Below are 14132 nucleotides of genomic sequence, written 5' to 3'. Positions count from 1 at the left end.
AAATAAATGGATCTGAAGGAAAAGTGGAAGATCTAAAAAAACTAAACGATTTTAAGGAAATGTGAAGTACCTATCTGTAGAATTATAAAGGGATCAGACGGGTCTAAGCGATTTAAAAGAACCTGAAAGATTGTAGAAGAATCTGAAGAGAAGATACCAAGCATTCAAACATATCTAAGGAACAGCATTATACAATGCTGGAATTTTTTCCGCCCTACTGTGCACATAATGTAGGTACTGGCACGGTTGCTAAGCAACGGATAATTTCGTTTGAAAATGCAGATTCAAAATGCTATCACGTCGTGATAAGCTCTTAATTCTCCCCTGGCAGCAGAGAAAGTATGAGAATCATTTACGAAAAGTAATCCGCCGCTAATAAAATGCTCAGTAAGCAGCCGAATTTGTAGGTGAAATCTGCGGCACCGGTGATTGATAATCGGCCGCCGGTCAGTAGGGAACATGTCGCAGTTAAACTGAAACGAAAACAGACCGAAATCGAAAGGCAAACGAAAATAGAACGAGACAACTTGATTTTGTTACAAAAGCTTCAGTCGCTCACCCGTAAAAATAGGGTGGATAATTATTGGCAGACACCCCCACCGAAGTAGGCGATTGTTTTAGTAGATTACTTCTAATATGTAACTTTTAGCTTTCTAAATCGTGTGAGAGTTCGTGAGGATGTAGCTAGGATCAGTTTACCCAAGACAGAGATGTTAACAGACTGGGATACGGTTAAAACAAGGTGTTCTGCATGCTCCTCGGCAGTTACCGTAATAATTTGTAAATGACGATACTAGATGTTAGTAAACCATTTTAGGACCGACTTCCTTCATCCAAAAACCGTAGTAAATCTGTGCCAATTGAAAAGTTACCCACCATTTGTGAGGAATCCGGTCCAAAGGTGCGCAGTCTGAGTTCCAAAACCAGCAAGTCAAAGCATATCGATTGTCAGTCATCACAAAAGTTAATGCTGAATCGTGGCTCATTAGTATTGGAGGTGAATTTCCCACCCGATTCGTACATCAAATTCCAAACCGGCCATACAGAGAAGCTGATAATGAACGGATTATGCCAGTGCAGGAATTTAACGAAGAAAATTTGATTTAAAGCAATTTTAATTAAGTTAATGTACAATTTTTATCAAAATGAAATGACAGTCAGGTAATAAGTTATATTAACAGTTAAGATAAATGATTTATTCCATCATAATTTAAAACTATGAATCTGGGGCTGCTAAACAATGATTTAAGACCCGATATATAAATAAATTAACAGTTGTTTTAATATAGTTTTGATCAAATTGCATTCATAGTAAAATTTTTAATCACATGAGCAGATCTTCTCTATGAACGCTCATTTTATAGGACTTAATTGGGGAATTAACGTCCGACTACCATCCTCTATGGTATTATTGGCAATTGCACTAATTTATAAAATATTAAAAACTTCACACACAATTAAAAGCCCATAATTGCAGAAGAATAAAATGAGCGTACATATTTTAAAATGTTAACATAAATGGAAGCGGGTCGTACATTATTATACTATAATGTGAATTTTCTGTAAGATATCAAAATTTAAATCCTTTGCTCGGTAGATTTGTACTTGGATCGAAATGAAACCCAGTTTCGCCTGCTGTCGGCGCTAAAGCAGAATCGTCCTCCGCCTGGAAGATACCAGATATAAATATAGACACAGAGAGAGGTGCGAGATTTCATTGGCTCCGCCCATTTCCAATTTTGATCCTATAAGAATCATTATCCTTTTATAGGGTGTCATAATTAGCCAGCCCATTAGTCATATAACCATCAGATAATTTTAAATGAAACCTGAAAAACTAACTCTGGATTTTTGAAGCCATCTTACGTTCATTTTCATAGAAAAACAACATTTTGAATTTAAATGGCTCAAAAAGTCCTTTTTGCACAGGATGGCATAGATACGGGATTTCAAAATTTGAAATGGAACGGCACGGATCTCCCCAACTTACATCCTCACTAAAGTATTGCTCAATAATATCGTATGCAAGTTTGTAAATATCGATATTGTCGTGATTTTGCAGCTGCTCAATTTTATCGAGCCCTCCGCACTCCTCGATCATGTTCGTCAACTGTTCCACCTCCGTGCCCGCCATTTTTAGCATGTTATGAATACCGTCGAGCACGACCTGTACGACTTGAGCGTCCTTACACGTCAGCAGATCACAGAACGGCGGTATGACTCCCTCCTGTATTAAGCTCGTCACTTGCTCCCGTGTGCCGCCTATTGTAAGATTGCTGATCGCCCACGCCGCCTCCTTTTGCGTTTGGAAGTCTCCTTTACTGAGGTTTCTTATTATTTTTGGTAGTAGTCCTAAATGGAAAAAAATTATCATTTTTTCGAGTGCAAAAGTGATGACAAATATCAAAATTATATCAAAGTATACTTAGTACTCTCTACTAAGTACAGGGTGGCCAAATAAGAATGCGTGGTACTGTATCTGGGAACCTGTCCATTGTAGAGGCTTGCAGTAGAAAAAGTCATTACTAAAACGGCCACGAGAAAATCCTGGAAAATATTTTTAAGTTTCTGAAATGGCCGCTAGGGGGCCTAAGTGCAATCTGGAATCTAAAAAAGTGATTTTTCTGTGATTTCTGCTACCTAACAAAAAAATGTCCGGTCTTTGAAGAAGACGATAATCTGTACTTTTTTTGTTTGACAATTTTTCCTGTATCTCTGGAAATGAAGTGGTGGGGGGTATTCAAAGGTTTCCGTAAATAACACCCTGTATCTTCGAAACGACTGAACCGACTTTAACAAACTCCGGTTAATTGAAAAGAGTTTTTCTTCGGCTATATTTGAAGTTTTGTTAGTTTCACATATCGCCGCTTGAGGGCTTTTTTCGACATTCCGACAGAAATGGTTAATTTTTCATTTTTAGAGATACGGGAAAAATTGTCAAACAAAAATTGTTCAGATTATCGTCAACTTCAAAGACCGGACATTTTTTTGTTAGGTTAGTATAGCGGAATCCACAGAAACATCACTTTTTTAGATTCCAGATTGCAGTTACGCCCCCTAGCGGTCATTTCAGAAACTTAAAAATATTTTCCAGGTTTTGCCTATGGCCGTTTTAGTCATAAATTTTTTTACCGCAAGCCTCTACGATGGATAGATTCTCAGATACAGTACCTCACATTCTTAGTTGGCCACCCTGTAGATTGTACGCCCTAAAACACATTTGGAATCAGCAGCCAGACTCAGTTGTTCATTGAGAATGATTTCTGGCTGCAGGGCTACATTCTCAACTAGTAAGGAAGGTATTAACACAGATTAAAACACTCCAGATATATCATGCTTTGTTAAAATAGTCTGCGCCTTCTGGTGGGTTAAATCCAAACTAAATGTAACCAATGTAACTATTTAAGATTCTCACCAAAACTTTATACTTTACAGAAACCGAAGTGTTTCATTATGCAGAGAAATCTGTTTTATTAGTACGGTGCAATTAGTCACAAAAAAGCCTAACCTCAACATCCAAAGTAAAAGTTTTAACTTTTCGCTTGCTAGAAGTATACTATGGCTATATCCTCCACATTAAGCTATGGGATACTGTGCTGGGGGCATTCTGCCCATGCAGCTACAGTATTTGCTGTCCAGCACAAGTACATAAGAATTTTCGATGAAGTTCTCCATTATCTGGTTCTGGTTTATGACTAAAGAATGTATAACAAAGAACCACGAATATTTTATTGTTTTTATTGTTTACAATAAAATATTCGTGGTTCTTTGTTATACATTCTTTACGCATAAGAATTATCGAGGAGCGCAAATCTAGCGACTGTTGTAGAACATCCTTTATCAACACTCCAATGTATATACTGGGTGTCAACGAATCAATTAGACAAGCCATAATTTCTAGAGTATTAGATGTATCAAAATGAGATTTGGTACAGGTAAATTGTACGCGAAGAGCAGAGTTTTCGCATATTTTTCTCTTTCCGCTCGCTTCCGGCTTCACAGGAAATGGTTCAGGTTTTGAATTTTTAAATGGAACACTTCTTACATTTTGGGATTTCTGAAACAATCTCGAATCACAATGTGAACTTTCCAAAAGTTTTTACGCCTACTTGATTTTTTTATCTAGGTGGCCATGATCGGAACCCCAAACAAGGACCTTAAGTAATCTCAGAAAATTACAATCGCAAAGTTTTAGTGGATAATCTGAGAGACCGAAATAAAACAAATTGGCAAATTACTTTTCGTGTCTAACTAGTATTTTTAAATGGCAAGCACTTTCCGAAAAAAGGATTTTTTGACGAAGAAATCCTAAAATGTGAAAATATACAGGGTGTTCCATTTAAAAATTTGAAACCTGGACTATTTCCTGTGAAACCGAAAGTGAGAAAAATATGCTCTCCTCTTCACGTACCATTTACCTGTACCAAATCTCCTTTTGATACACCTAATGCCAGATTACTTTGGTTTATGATCTAATAAAGTTATTATTTCCGTTTTATTTTGGAATTTCTAAAATTGTGACCATTATGCGTAATTTTCTTAGGAGGCCTTGAAATAAATACGTTAGTAGATGCTACTGTACTGTTATTTGAGACATTACATGAAGAAAACAACTGGTTTGAACATGACGGAGCACCTGCTCATTCTATCCATGACGCTTATATGTCTTTGACGAAGGCCTGAGGTCCGTGGCGTTGGCCTATTCAGATATAACGCAACTGGGCTTTTATGTCATATACAGACAAAGTTTACTTCACACCAGTTGCTTCTTGTGAAGAACTGAAAGTTAGGGTGAGAAAAGCTTTTGATGAAATGGATGCAGTAGACATTCGAGAGGGATTCATTGGGGAGGATCCTATGATGTATTGAAAAAACAGTGGCCACGTAGAACAAAACCTTAATTGATGTTTGTTTTTTATTTTGTCATTTGTTATTATTACCTGTCTCTGTTTATTAAGTTATCTTTATTTAACTTTTTATTCATTAAGGTAAATAGTCAATTATTTTTATTTTTAGTGATATAAACTACTATCGTGAATGATAACAACTATAACTATAAAAACATCTGACAGTTCTACTAACGCATTTATTTCAAGGCCTCCTAAAAAATTATGCATAATTATCACCATTTTAGAAAATCTAAATTAACACAGAAATCATAGTGATAGGTATAAGGAATGTAATAATTGATCAATGTAGAATTTTTTTCGACATTTGAAAGTGCAAAAAAATAAAGCGTGTTTCATTTGATAAAATCAACTTTTTAAGGTTTGAAGTTAGTAAAGTTTTAAAACACCCTGTAGAAGAGCGATCAAAATTTAAATTATCATGCAACATCATCTCAGTACTGTCGATTTTGGAATACTTTTTGAAATTCAAGTCAAAATTTTGCATATGGACAATTTTTGATCAATTATACATATAGTGATATTAATCCTGAGACATACTGTATAAGTGGATTAAGAGGTAGAAATTTCATTTATTAATTATGCGATAGGATGCAGAGATGGGGCATTTGAAGACATATAAAGATGCCATTTCAATAATCAATGTAACTGAAATCGCACACTATACTGCATTCATTATAAGAAGGTAGTAGGTGGCGCTGTGTTTGAAGATAAACACACACAGGAAAAATTTAAACGGCACCAAATTATTGTAAAGTAAAAATATTCCGCACTGCGAACAGAAATAAACCAATAACAGCTAATGACATTTAGGCAGTTTAGTTGGCAATATAAAATACCACCTTACAAAATTCACCAGTCGTTTTATGTTTCATTGTAATACTGACTCATGTTTTAACCAATCACAGTGAAGGTCAAAGCTTCCCTATGCTTTCTACCGCTACCTTCTTAAAATGAATACAGTATAGAGGCTGTGTAACTATTTTTCCTGTCATGAATTAAATGTAGTGTTTAAATCTGTGGTTATATAACCATTCTCACTACATCTTATTTTTTATTAGCCAGCCTTTTATCTCTACTAATCAAATATTCAAAATTTCATTTAAATGGATCAAGTGGGCATGGCCTATTTGTAATTGTTTTTGTTTTCACTGAAGTCATGAAATGCATTCAATACAATCAGAGTGATAATATTGGCAACATCCAAATAAAGAAATTGTTTCGGGGGGAAGGAGGGGGGCACTTTTACCTTACACCATGTTTTACCTGCATCAATTACCGCTTGAACCTGCGTCTGATTGCCCGCAGTTATGTTGGACAAAAACCAGACGGCCTCCTTGCAGATTTTCTCCTTGGGATGTGTGAGTAATGTAGGAAAGTGGGCTAAAGCGTCGCAATTTAATACAATCTGAAACGAGGAGTGAAAGGGGCGAACTGTCAAACTCCCTTTTTACCTGTGTCTGTTCGTCGGTACCGGTGACGATGTTGCCGGCGGCGCGTAACGCGGCCGTTTGCACTTTCACCTCCTTATGGCTGAGGAGGGGGATTAGTTTCGGCACGACCCCGCTATCGATGACCATCTGAATTTGTTCGTTACCGCCGTCGGTTAGATAACTTAACGCCCATACTGTGTCGACTAAAATCTGAATCGGCGGTTAATTATTTACCGGTGACCGCGGATACTTACGTTAATATCTGTATGGTGAATAAGAATATTTAGTGCGGGTAGTATCTCTTTGATCGTATGGATCGGAGGGGGAGGATCTTTGTTCCGACATAAATTTACAATGACCCAGGTCACGTTACGTAGAAACGTAATCGGAATATCGGGTTTAATAAATGATAATAGTGGATTAACGACGCCTAGATTAATTACGAAATCTCTAAGAATGGGACCGTCCCCGATTATGTTTCCCAAAGCCCAAACGGCTTGCTCGCACACGTTCTGCTGGGGAGAATTTAGAAGTTGTAAAAATAACGGTACCGCTCCGGCCTGTACGACTTTATTCGTTTGCGCCGACGTACCGGAAGCGATATTTGTGAGTGCCCAGGCTGCTTCGAATTGTAAGGCTGGATTGTCATGGCACTCTAAGCATTGTACAAGTATCGGTAGGATGCCGCTAGCGATTAGTGCGTCTATCGGTGGGTTTCGGTCTGACGATAATAGCTTCCGCGCCGACTGTACCGCTACTAACTGTATCGATGGATTATCCATTTGTGCAGCTTGTGCTACGATTTGTTCTAAGTTTGTATTTGATAAAGAACGATCGACGTCGTCTTCGTCAGTGGAGTCGGTGATTGGGACATTCCTTCGTTTCTGTAGGGTCTCTTCCCGTTTGTTCTTCCTAAGCTCGACGGTTTGTTCGTTCCGCCTCCTTCGCATTTCCTTGAAATAAACGATTTCAGCAAAAAACCTTAAGCATTTGACATGTGAACCAAGTTGACCTTTAACTAGCAAATTCTAGCGAGATAACCAAAGATTGAAATGCGTAACACGTATGGATTTGAGCTTGCGGATCGCAAATAGATAATAATTACTTACATCTTGATCTTTCCCTTTGTTCTTGAAGACCTGAAGTCGATTTTTAAAATGTGGGTCTGACGCCATTGTTGACAAATGGTCTAATCACGGCAATCACGATGTTAGCCGGGTTTCGCGTAATGCTACCAATTTCTCTACAACAGAAATTATAGGAAACTCTTCGATTACGTTACACTACTTTTATATTTTAAGCATACTAACAGCGCATTTAATAAATAGGGCACGTAAAATGGTCTTGAAATTCGTAAAATTCTCGAATTTTAATTCCCTTCGGTTGGCAGCACCATACACGTCCAATGTTGGCAGCACTTTCAATATCGATCCAAAATTGACAAATTCAAATCACAAAACCGGTTACTTACGTTGCATCTCAAAGTACATCATCAAAATTCGCTTTTTTAACAACGCAGTTCGCTCTGCTATTTTTCTAAATTACCCCTCCCTTCACGTCATAAATTTATGACATTACTGACGTAACATTGATAGGTTAGGGATTCAGGTGGGCGCACGTCATGCAGATACAATACAGGGTGTCCACACGAAACTTCCCTAAATTTAAATTTGAGGCTCTAATATAATTTCACAGAAACTCTACACAAATTAAGTTGAGCTTAGATTAAGAGCAGCTTAAAATCCATAGCAAATTGTTATTGCATCTTCAGATCTCTCTGGGAATTTAAAAATTCTCATCTTAGTCCCGTTGCCAATCAATTCAGTCTTGAATTTTGAAAAGCGATTATTGTACCTAATATTGACAAACAAGCAGTATTCCTCTCTTGAGTGACAAGACGCATTTCTCATTGCCTTTTATTGGTGCGTCTGAAAGTGACACCATTTCAAATCAAATTCCAATCTCTATGGAATAAATATTATTATTATTATTATTAAAAGCAGAACAGATGGAGAGAGATACTTGATGCAATACTCATCACTACAGATACATCTTACGAAAATTTCAAATGGCAGAATTATTATACTTATTAGTTACAAGATAATATTTATTAAAAATTGTTCAACCATAAATAAATGTCATACGACAGTTTATAAACTAGATAATTACATCTATTAAATTACACATTTGTCATTTATGGGTAATATACCTACCTTCTGTTTAAAAACTTTACATTCAAATTATACCAAAGGAAATTACACATAAACACCTAGTGATCTGACTTATTGTACATAACAGCAACAATCGTCAAAATATTCCCTATGTCTCATCGTGTAAACAAGCAAAACATAAATAGTACTAATCGCATCTCACCCCTCCTTCCCCCTGCAACGCAACCTTTGTATGAACCTACTACTCGCAAGGTAGTTTACAACGTCTAAGAATGACAAAAAATTTAATCAAACTACAATCCCTATACAGTTAATATATACGAATACGTGATGTATAATAATATGTATTGCATTTGTGTAGAAACGTACGAAATGAACTAATCACCTTCTTCATACTGCTTCAGTTCGTTCATGTTTACAATGTCAAATTCTAAAATTTGATTCCCGGCGAACTGGGTGAATTTTAAATCGTTTCCGAGCTCCGCTGACCGTTTTACAACTGAAACAAACGGAAATTAATTTTCTGCACAGTATTGAGACGACCTTAATTTAAGAGCCATAAATCTTGCGTGAGTATTCATTAAAGATATCGACAGTTTCAATTTGATTGCTAGAGATTAGAGCCATGGCCCGATAGGGCGGGGCAACAGACTGGATCACTTTGGACTTTTTTTGAATTATACAAGGTGTGATCACAAAGTAAGGGGCCAAATAATTACTTTTTTTCAAATAGAATGGTCTGTATTTGGTTGGAAATTCTAATCCTACATTGAATTGTTATTTTTCATGGCAACTAGATGCAATCTGCAATTATTACAGTTTTTTTTTCATTATCTTAGTAATTGATAGATCAAAGCAATTGATAAATAAGAAAATTTCCAGCTCCTTTCATTAGCCCTCTTTAGAATTGTATAGCCTTTGTATGAAATTTATTCCAAAAAAAAATTGTGTCAAGATAAATGAATCACCTGGTATCATATATAGTGTGCGAGATAATAGGGTCAAGTCTGGGGTCAAGTATAATTCCGTATGTGACCTCACACTCTATCCGATGGTCAGGGTCGAATCTACATATTTTGAGCCCATGGGCCCCAAATTTGCGAGAGAAGCCGCACAATCTTAATACAAAGTTCACATAATTTCGTCAAAATGTGAGGTCATGTTACACCATATTTCATGATTACTTTTAAGTTGCTAAGAGTGTGCGTAGGATTCCAACTTCAATTTTTTAAGAGGTTATGTTATTTTTCCACGATAGTACTATAGAATTTGGAACATTTTCGTATCTCGTCAAGTAAAAGAGATGTTGAGGTGACCCTCTTATTTTATTTTGAACACAGTGTATATGTGGTGTAAAAAAATAAGAATACAACCACTGAGGCAACCACCTTCATGAACAAAATTGTAACTCAAGAAGAGGTTGCCTAGGCTGGAACTAAGTACCTTGTTGCCATGTATGCAGGCAGAGCCGAGCAAAAGCTGCATGAGGGTTGATACACCAACCCCCAACTGTAGAAGCAGCTCAGAATGAAATTTTAAAAGTTCTTTTTTGCAAATGCAAGAAAAGGTACATGCGTGGGTGCTCCTGTAGGAAAAATTTGAGTAAAGTCACTAGATATAGAAAGTACCGCAATCCATTTTTGGGCAAATTTGCAGCCAACTTAAAAAAATTGACAAATAAAATCTGAATAGCTGTCATTTTTTATAACCTAACTTCATAGTACTGTCATGTTCTATAAAAATATATACAGATATCTCCATTAAAGTTACTAGAATCTGGTAACTTCCGCCATTTTTGGGCAAAAAATCATGCGTTCTCTCTGTAAACACACGAGCCCAATGGATTGCGATACTTTCTATATTTAGTGACTTTAAATTTGAGGTCTTTAGAGTGCCCTCTAGTAATTCCTTGTCAAAAGGTTTGGCTACTGTCAAAATATCCGGCCGTCTCTTCCTCCCTTTTAAACTTTTTTCATGTCTCACCATTCTACGTTTTACAGTACGGCACAGATTTCCCAAGACTTACCACCGCTGACGAATTTCTCCAACTTGTAAATTGGCAATCCGGCGCATTCCCGTGTGATGTAACCGCCAAGCAGTTTCACCTCGTCCTTGCTCAATTGCGGCGTAATGACGTGCATGGTCTCCCTCAGAATTTCCGTGTTGATTTTGTAATAGCCGTCCCACATTTTGCGTATCAAATCGTAGAGCGAGCGCGGCGGGAGGATGACGTTACGATTTAGCGGCATTACGAAGCATCGCCTGCCGGTGACGTCGACGATGCTCGTCGTGTTCGTGCCGAAGTCGTGGATGAATCGGCCGCTACGGCCGTTTTGAAAGTCGGGCACGTCGATCTTCTCGTACACCTGATTCTCGAGGTCCAATTCGAACTCCTCCTGCAGGTAGCTGCCCATGGTTTCCAACAGGTTCGAGTCGATCTTCATCAGGTCGTCGTCGATCATTTGCGCATTTTCGTTGGGGCCGAGGAACATCGCGGATTTGGGTCCGTCGGGGTACGGGATCGTGCACCACCCCTTGAAACGCAACTGGGAGCGCAAGTACTGCTGGTACAAGTAGGTGCCCCCCGCAATTCCGATGCCGACGACAATGAGCGCAGTTAGCAGTAAACATAGCGTGGTCGTTGTAGAAACACGGCGCATACGAGCGGGGACGATTACCATGCGAACATGTTCCGGTGTTTGAGCTTCCACATCGTTTGAGGTCACCTAAAACGCAAAAAAGAGCTATTGTTTACCGAAGTGGCACCTTCAAATTTGCGATACGTACGGCTTCCGCATTTTTCTCGTTTTCCACTAAAGGTACAACGAGCTTGTCGGATTTCTTTTCCGAAAACGGTTTGGTAATAATTGTCATGTTCACGTAAATATTTCTTTCAAATAAAAATCGATTACTAATCAAGTGACAATAAAGGGGATGATAACAATTGCGCAATCTTCATACACGAAGTTAGTAACATAAAACGCAAGGTGCTGTTGCCACTTTTCCTATTAAAAGGTAAATGTCAAGGTGTCAGTGGCGAATTTATACGTGTACGAAAACAGCCGCAAAACCTATGTCATTTTCTTCGCATGGGCGAGACAGAGATGAAAATATAATAGCATAATTTGTGTACAGTGGGCGGCTACCTGCGATGATTGACGTGAATGTTTTTCTACCAGAAGAACAATGGTACAGTAGTAGCCTAAAGTGCAGTTCCGTAATGAGCTCCCTAGTCTCTTGTATTGGATTTTCGCTTCTGTTTAACTTGGTCTCTCAGCGCCCATTCTTTGCGGGTGGTTCTTTGTAAATTTCATTTGAATTTATGCGATTAACAGAAACGTCGCACTTATTATTCCTTAAAAGGCAGTTCAAAATGTACGGAGTCTTGCAAGATCTGTAGAGCAATTGTAGTTTCAAGGCCCGGTAAAGGCAGTGTATAACCTTCCTTTCGTACTTTTTCGATTAGACGTCTCAATCAAAAGTTATGGGCAAAAAAAAATTAAACAAAAAATTCAAAGGGCTGTAACTTCTGATCTAGTAGTCCGATCTTAGAAATGTTTGAAATTATGGATTCTACAGGCCACATTCTATAAGAAAATATTTTTTCCGGTCGATCTGAGACTTTTTTTTTCTGAGCCAAAAAAAGGCAGTGTATAACCTTCGTTTTTTACCAAAAATCGACTGCACCAAAATTTGTCGGGAAAAAACTTTTTCTTATTAATTTGGGTGCGTAGAATCCAAAACGATTCGTACTTTTTCGATTAGACGTCTCAATCAAAAGTTATGGGCCAATTTCGACAAAAAATTCAAAGGGCTGTAACTTTTGATCTAGTGGTCCGATCTTGGAACTGTGTGCGCCATCTCCATGGCAATCGATACACTTTCTATCAATTATAGTTTTAGAAGTCTAGTTGAGATGTCGCCAGAGCTGGGATGATTACTCAAAAAAAGTAATCGAATACTGATTACAATTACTTTGTCATAAAAGTATTTAATTACAGTAATTAATTACTTCAGAAAAGTTGTATTACAATTGTAATCGATTACGTTAGCATTGTAATTACAATTACTTTTATTTTTAAACTTATGTAGGTACATCTTACACGTATCCATATTTTTTAACGTTTTAACGAAGAAATATAGGAAATTTAATTAGCTAATTACCTATTCTACGCATCCCTCTTGAGCACTTAATTGACTCGATGACTGCTTCCTTAATGAAACATAATTCTCCCTGATTCGCAACTTCCAAATATGCCAGCACGATATAGTTTGCTCGTATTTCTCTTCTGCTCGTTCGTGATTCTCAACGACGTTTATTTTTTGGCGCAATTCACATACAGTGATTTACTAAGAAGTAGACAGGCATTTAGTTATGTGTATTGTTTTCCCTGTGTCTACTTTTAAATGACAAAAAATCTGTTGAAGGGCGCCTGATTTTATGCAACTAAAATAACTTCTTAAAACAATTAAAGATCCCCGTGTTGCTTTGGCTTCACAGAAAAGAAATCTCTTACGCATACGCCAAGGAAAATAAAAATACGGAAGGCAAAATAACAGTATTCAAATTAATTAATGCATAAAATTAGGCGCCCTTCAGAAGCGATTTTGTCATTTAAAAGTAGACACAGGGAAAAACAATACACATAAATCCCTAAGTCTACTCCTTAATAAATAGCACGGACCGTATATCGTTCCTTAGGGTATTGGTTTCAGTTCTTGGAATTTGTAATTCGGTTTCTTTTAGCGGTTTTACTTCATCGCTCCATTATGGCGCATTTCTTTTGATTCCCCTCTTTCATTTCTATAAATCTCGTCCCATTTTCGGTTATGTGGTTAATTACTCTATCAGTAAGTATCAGTAATATCGCGCGAGTAGGTCAAAGGCCGGTCAACCCGTACCGGACTTTTGACTTTACTTATGTACTATTACACTTGAAATAATGAAAATCTCACCTGCAAATATACGGTCCGAAGTTTTGCTAACCCTGACTAGTTCTCACATGTCCATGCTGTTATCCCTATACAGTTTGATTTAAATACTCGCTATTCCCTGTAAATGCGAAGTTTAGTGCGCGGCACAAATCAACTAAACGCTCATTTATCAACAATGATATCAATAAATAAGAAAACAAGCTGGAAAAGTACTCGATGCGTCGAATCGAGGTTTTATTAGCAAACTCATTTTACATAAAAGTCAGGAAAATGATATATATTACTGGCGAGGAAATTTGAAGTACGGGGTCCCTTTGGTGGTATAGGTAGGTAGGTAGAAATTGAAAAAGGGCCCAAAGCGACTCGAGAGCCATTGGACGAACTCGAGGATCCTGAAAAATCTAAAGGAATGAAAGATAATTTGGTGAACATCATCAGATAATTTAACATGATGTCTGTAACTGAGTCCGGACGATCCACACTAGACCATTAGCCTAAGAGCGGGAAGAATTCAAATTCATAAGGACGGGTTTACACTGTGTACTTACGATAGTGAAGATAGCTGTATATCAACAAATAGAAGTTGATCATAACCTTCAAATTTTATTTTCAATTCGGTTTCTTGTTAACCAAAACCAATTGTGTACAATTAAAGCAGAAATGAAACCAGCAATTGTAGCAGATGA

General features: G+C 37.5%; 3 protein-coding genes across 4 annotated transcripts; 1 reads left to right on the top strand and 2 right to left on the bottom strand.

Annotated features, from left to right (window-relative positions):
* Positions 1 to 188: 188 nt before the first annotated feature.
* Positions 189 to 1124, top strand: LOC116171829. The gene is made up of 4 exons (XM_031488835.1): positions 189 to 361; positions 408 to 604; positions 650 to 770; positions 818 to 1124. The coding sequence occupies exons 1-4, from the start codon at positions 290 to 292 to the stop codon at positions 1100 to 1102; spliced, it is 675 nt and encodes a 224-aa protein (XP_031344695.1). The 5' UTR covers positions 189 to 289; the 3' UTR covers positions 1103 to 1124.
* A 33-nt stretch (positions 1125 to 1157) lies between these two features.
* Positions 1158 to 7892, bottom strand: LOC116171826 (importin subunit alpha-3). Its single transcript, XM_031488829.1, has 7 exons — positions 7651 to 7892; positions 7450 to 7583; positions 6595 to 7293; positions 6362 to 6550; positions 6174 to 6315; positions 1991 to 2352; positions 1158 to 1666 (listed from the first exon to the last, which is right to left on the bottom strand). Exons 2-7 carry the CDS (start codon positions 7513 to 7515, stop codon positions 1571 to 1573), a joined length of 1554 nt encoding a protein of 517 aa, XP_031344689.1. The 5' UTR covers positions 7516 to 7583; positions 7651 to 7892; the 3' UTR covers positions 1158 to 1570.
* Positions 7893 to 8429: 537 nt separating this feature from the next.
* LOC116171828 (integral membrane protein 2B) lies at positions 8430 to 13611 on the bottom strand. 2 transcript variants are annotated; one of them, XM_031488833.1, is made up of 3 exons: positions 13468 to 13611; positions 10538 to 11237; positions 8430 to 9010 (listed from the first exon to the last, which is right to left on the bottom strand). In XM_031488833.1, exons 2-3 carry the CDS (start codon positions 11190 to 11192, stop codon positions 8889 to 8891), a joined length of 777 nt encoding a protein of 258 aa, XP_031344693.1. In that variant the 5' UTR covers positions 11193 to 11237; positions 13468 to 13611; the 3' UTR covers positions 8430 to 8888. The 2 variants fall into 2 exon arrangements, with proteins under 2 accessions (XP_031344693.1, XP_031344692.1); XM_031488832.1 differs by lacking the exon at positions 13468 to 13611 and adding an exon at positions 11299 to 11469.
* Positions 13612 to 14132: the final 521 nt, after the last annotated feature.

This window comes from Photinus pyralis, unplaced genomic scaffold (genome assembly GCF_008802855.1).
Source record: "Photinus pyralis isolate 1611_PpyrPB1 unplaced genomic scaffold, Ppyr1.3 Ppyr1.4_LG5, whole genome shotgun sequence".
Classification (NCBI taxonomy): Eukaryota; Metazoa; Arthropoda; class Insecta; order Coleoptera; family Lampyridae; genus Photinus; species Photinus pyralis.
Note: the sequence above shows the minus strand (reverse complement) of the source record. Positions and strands in the feature narration are given on the sequence as shown.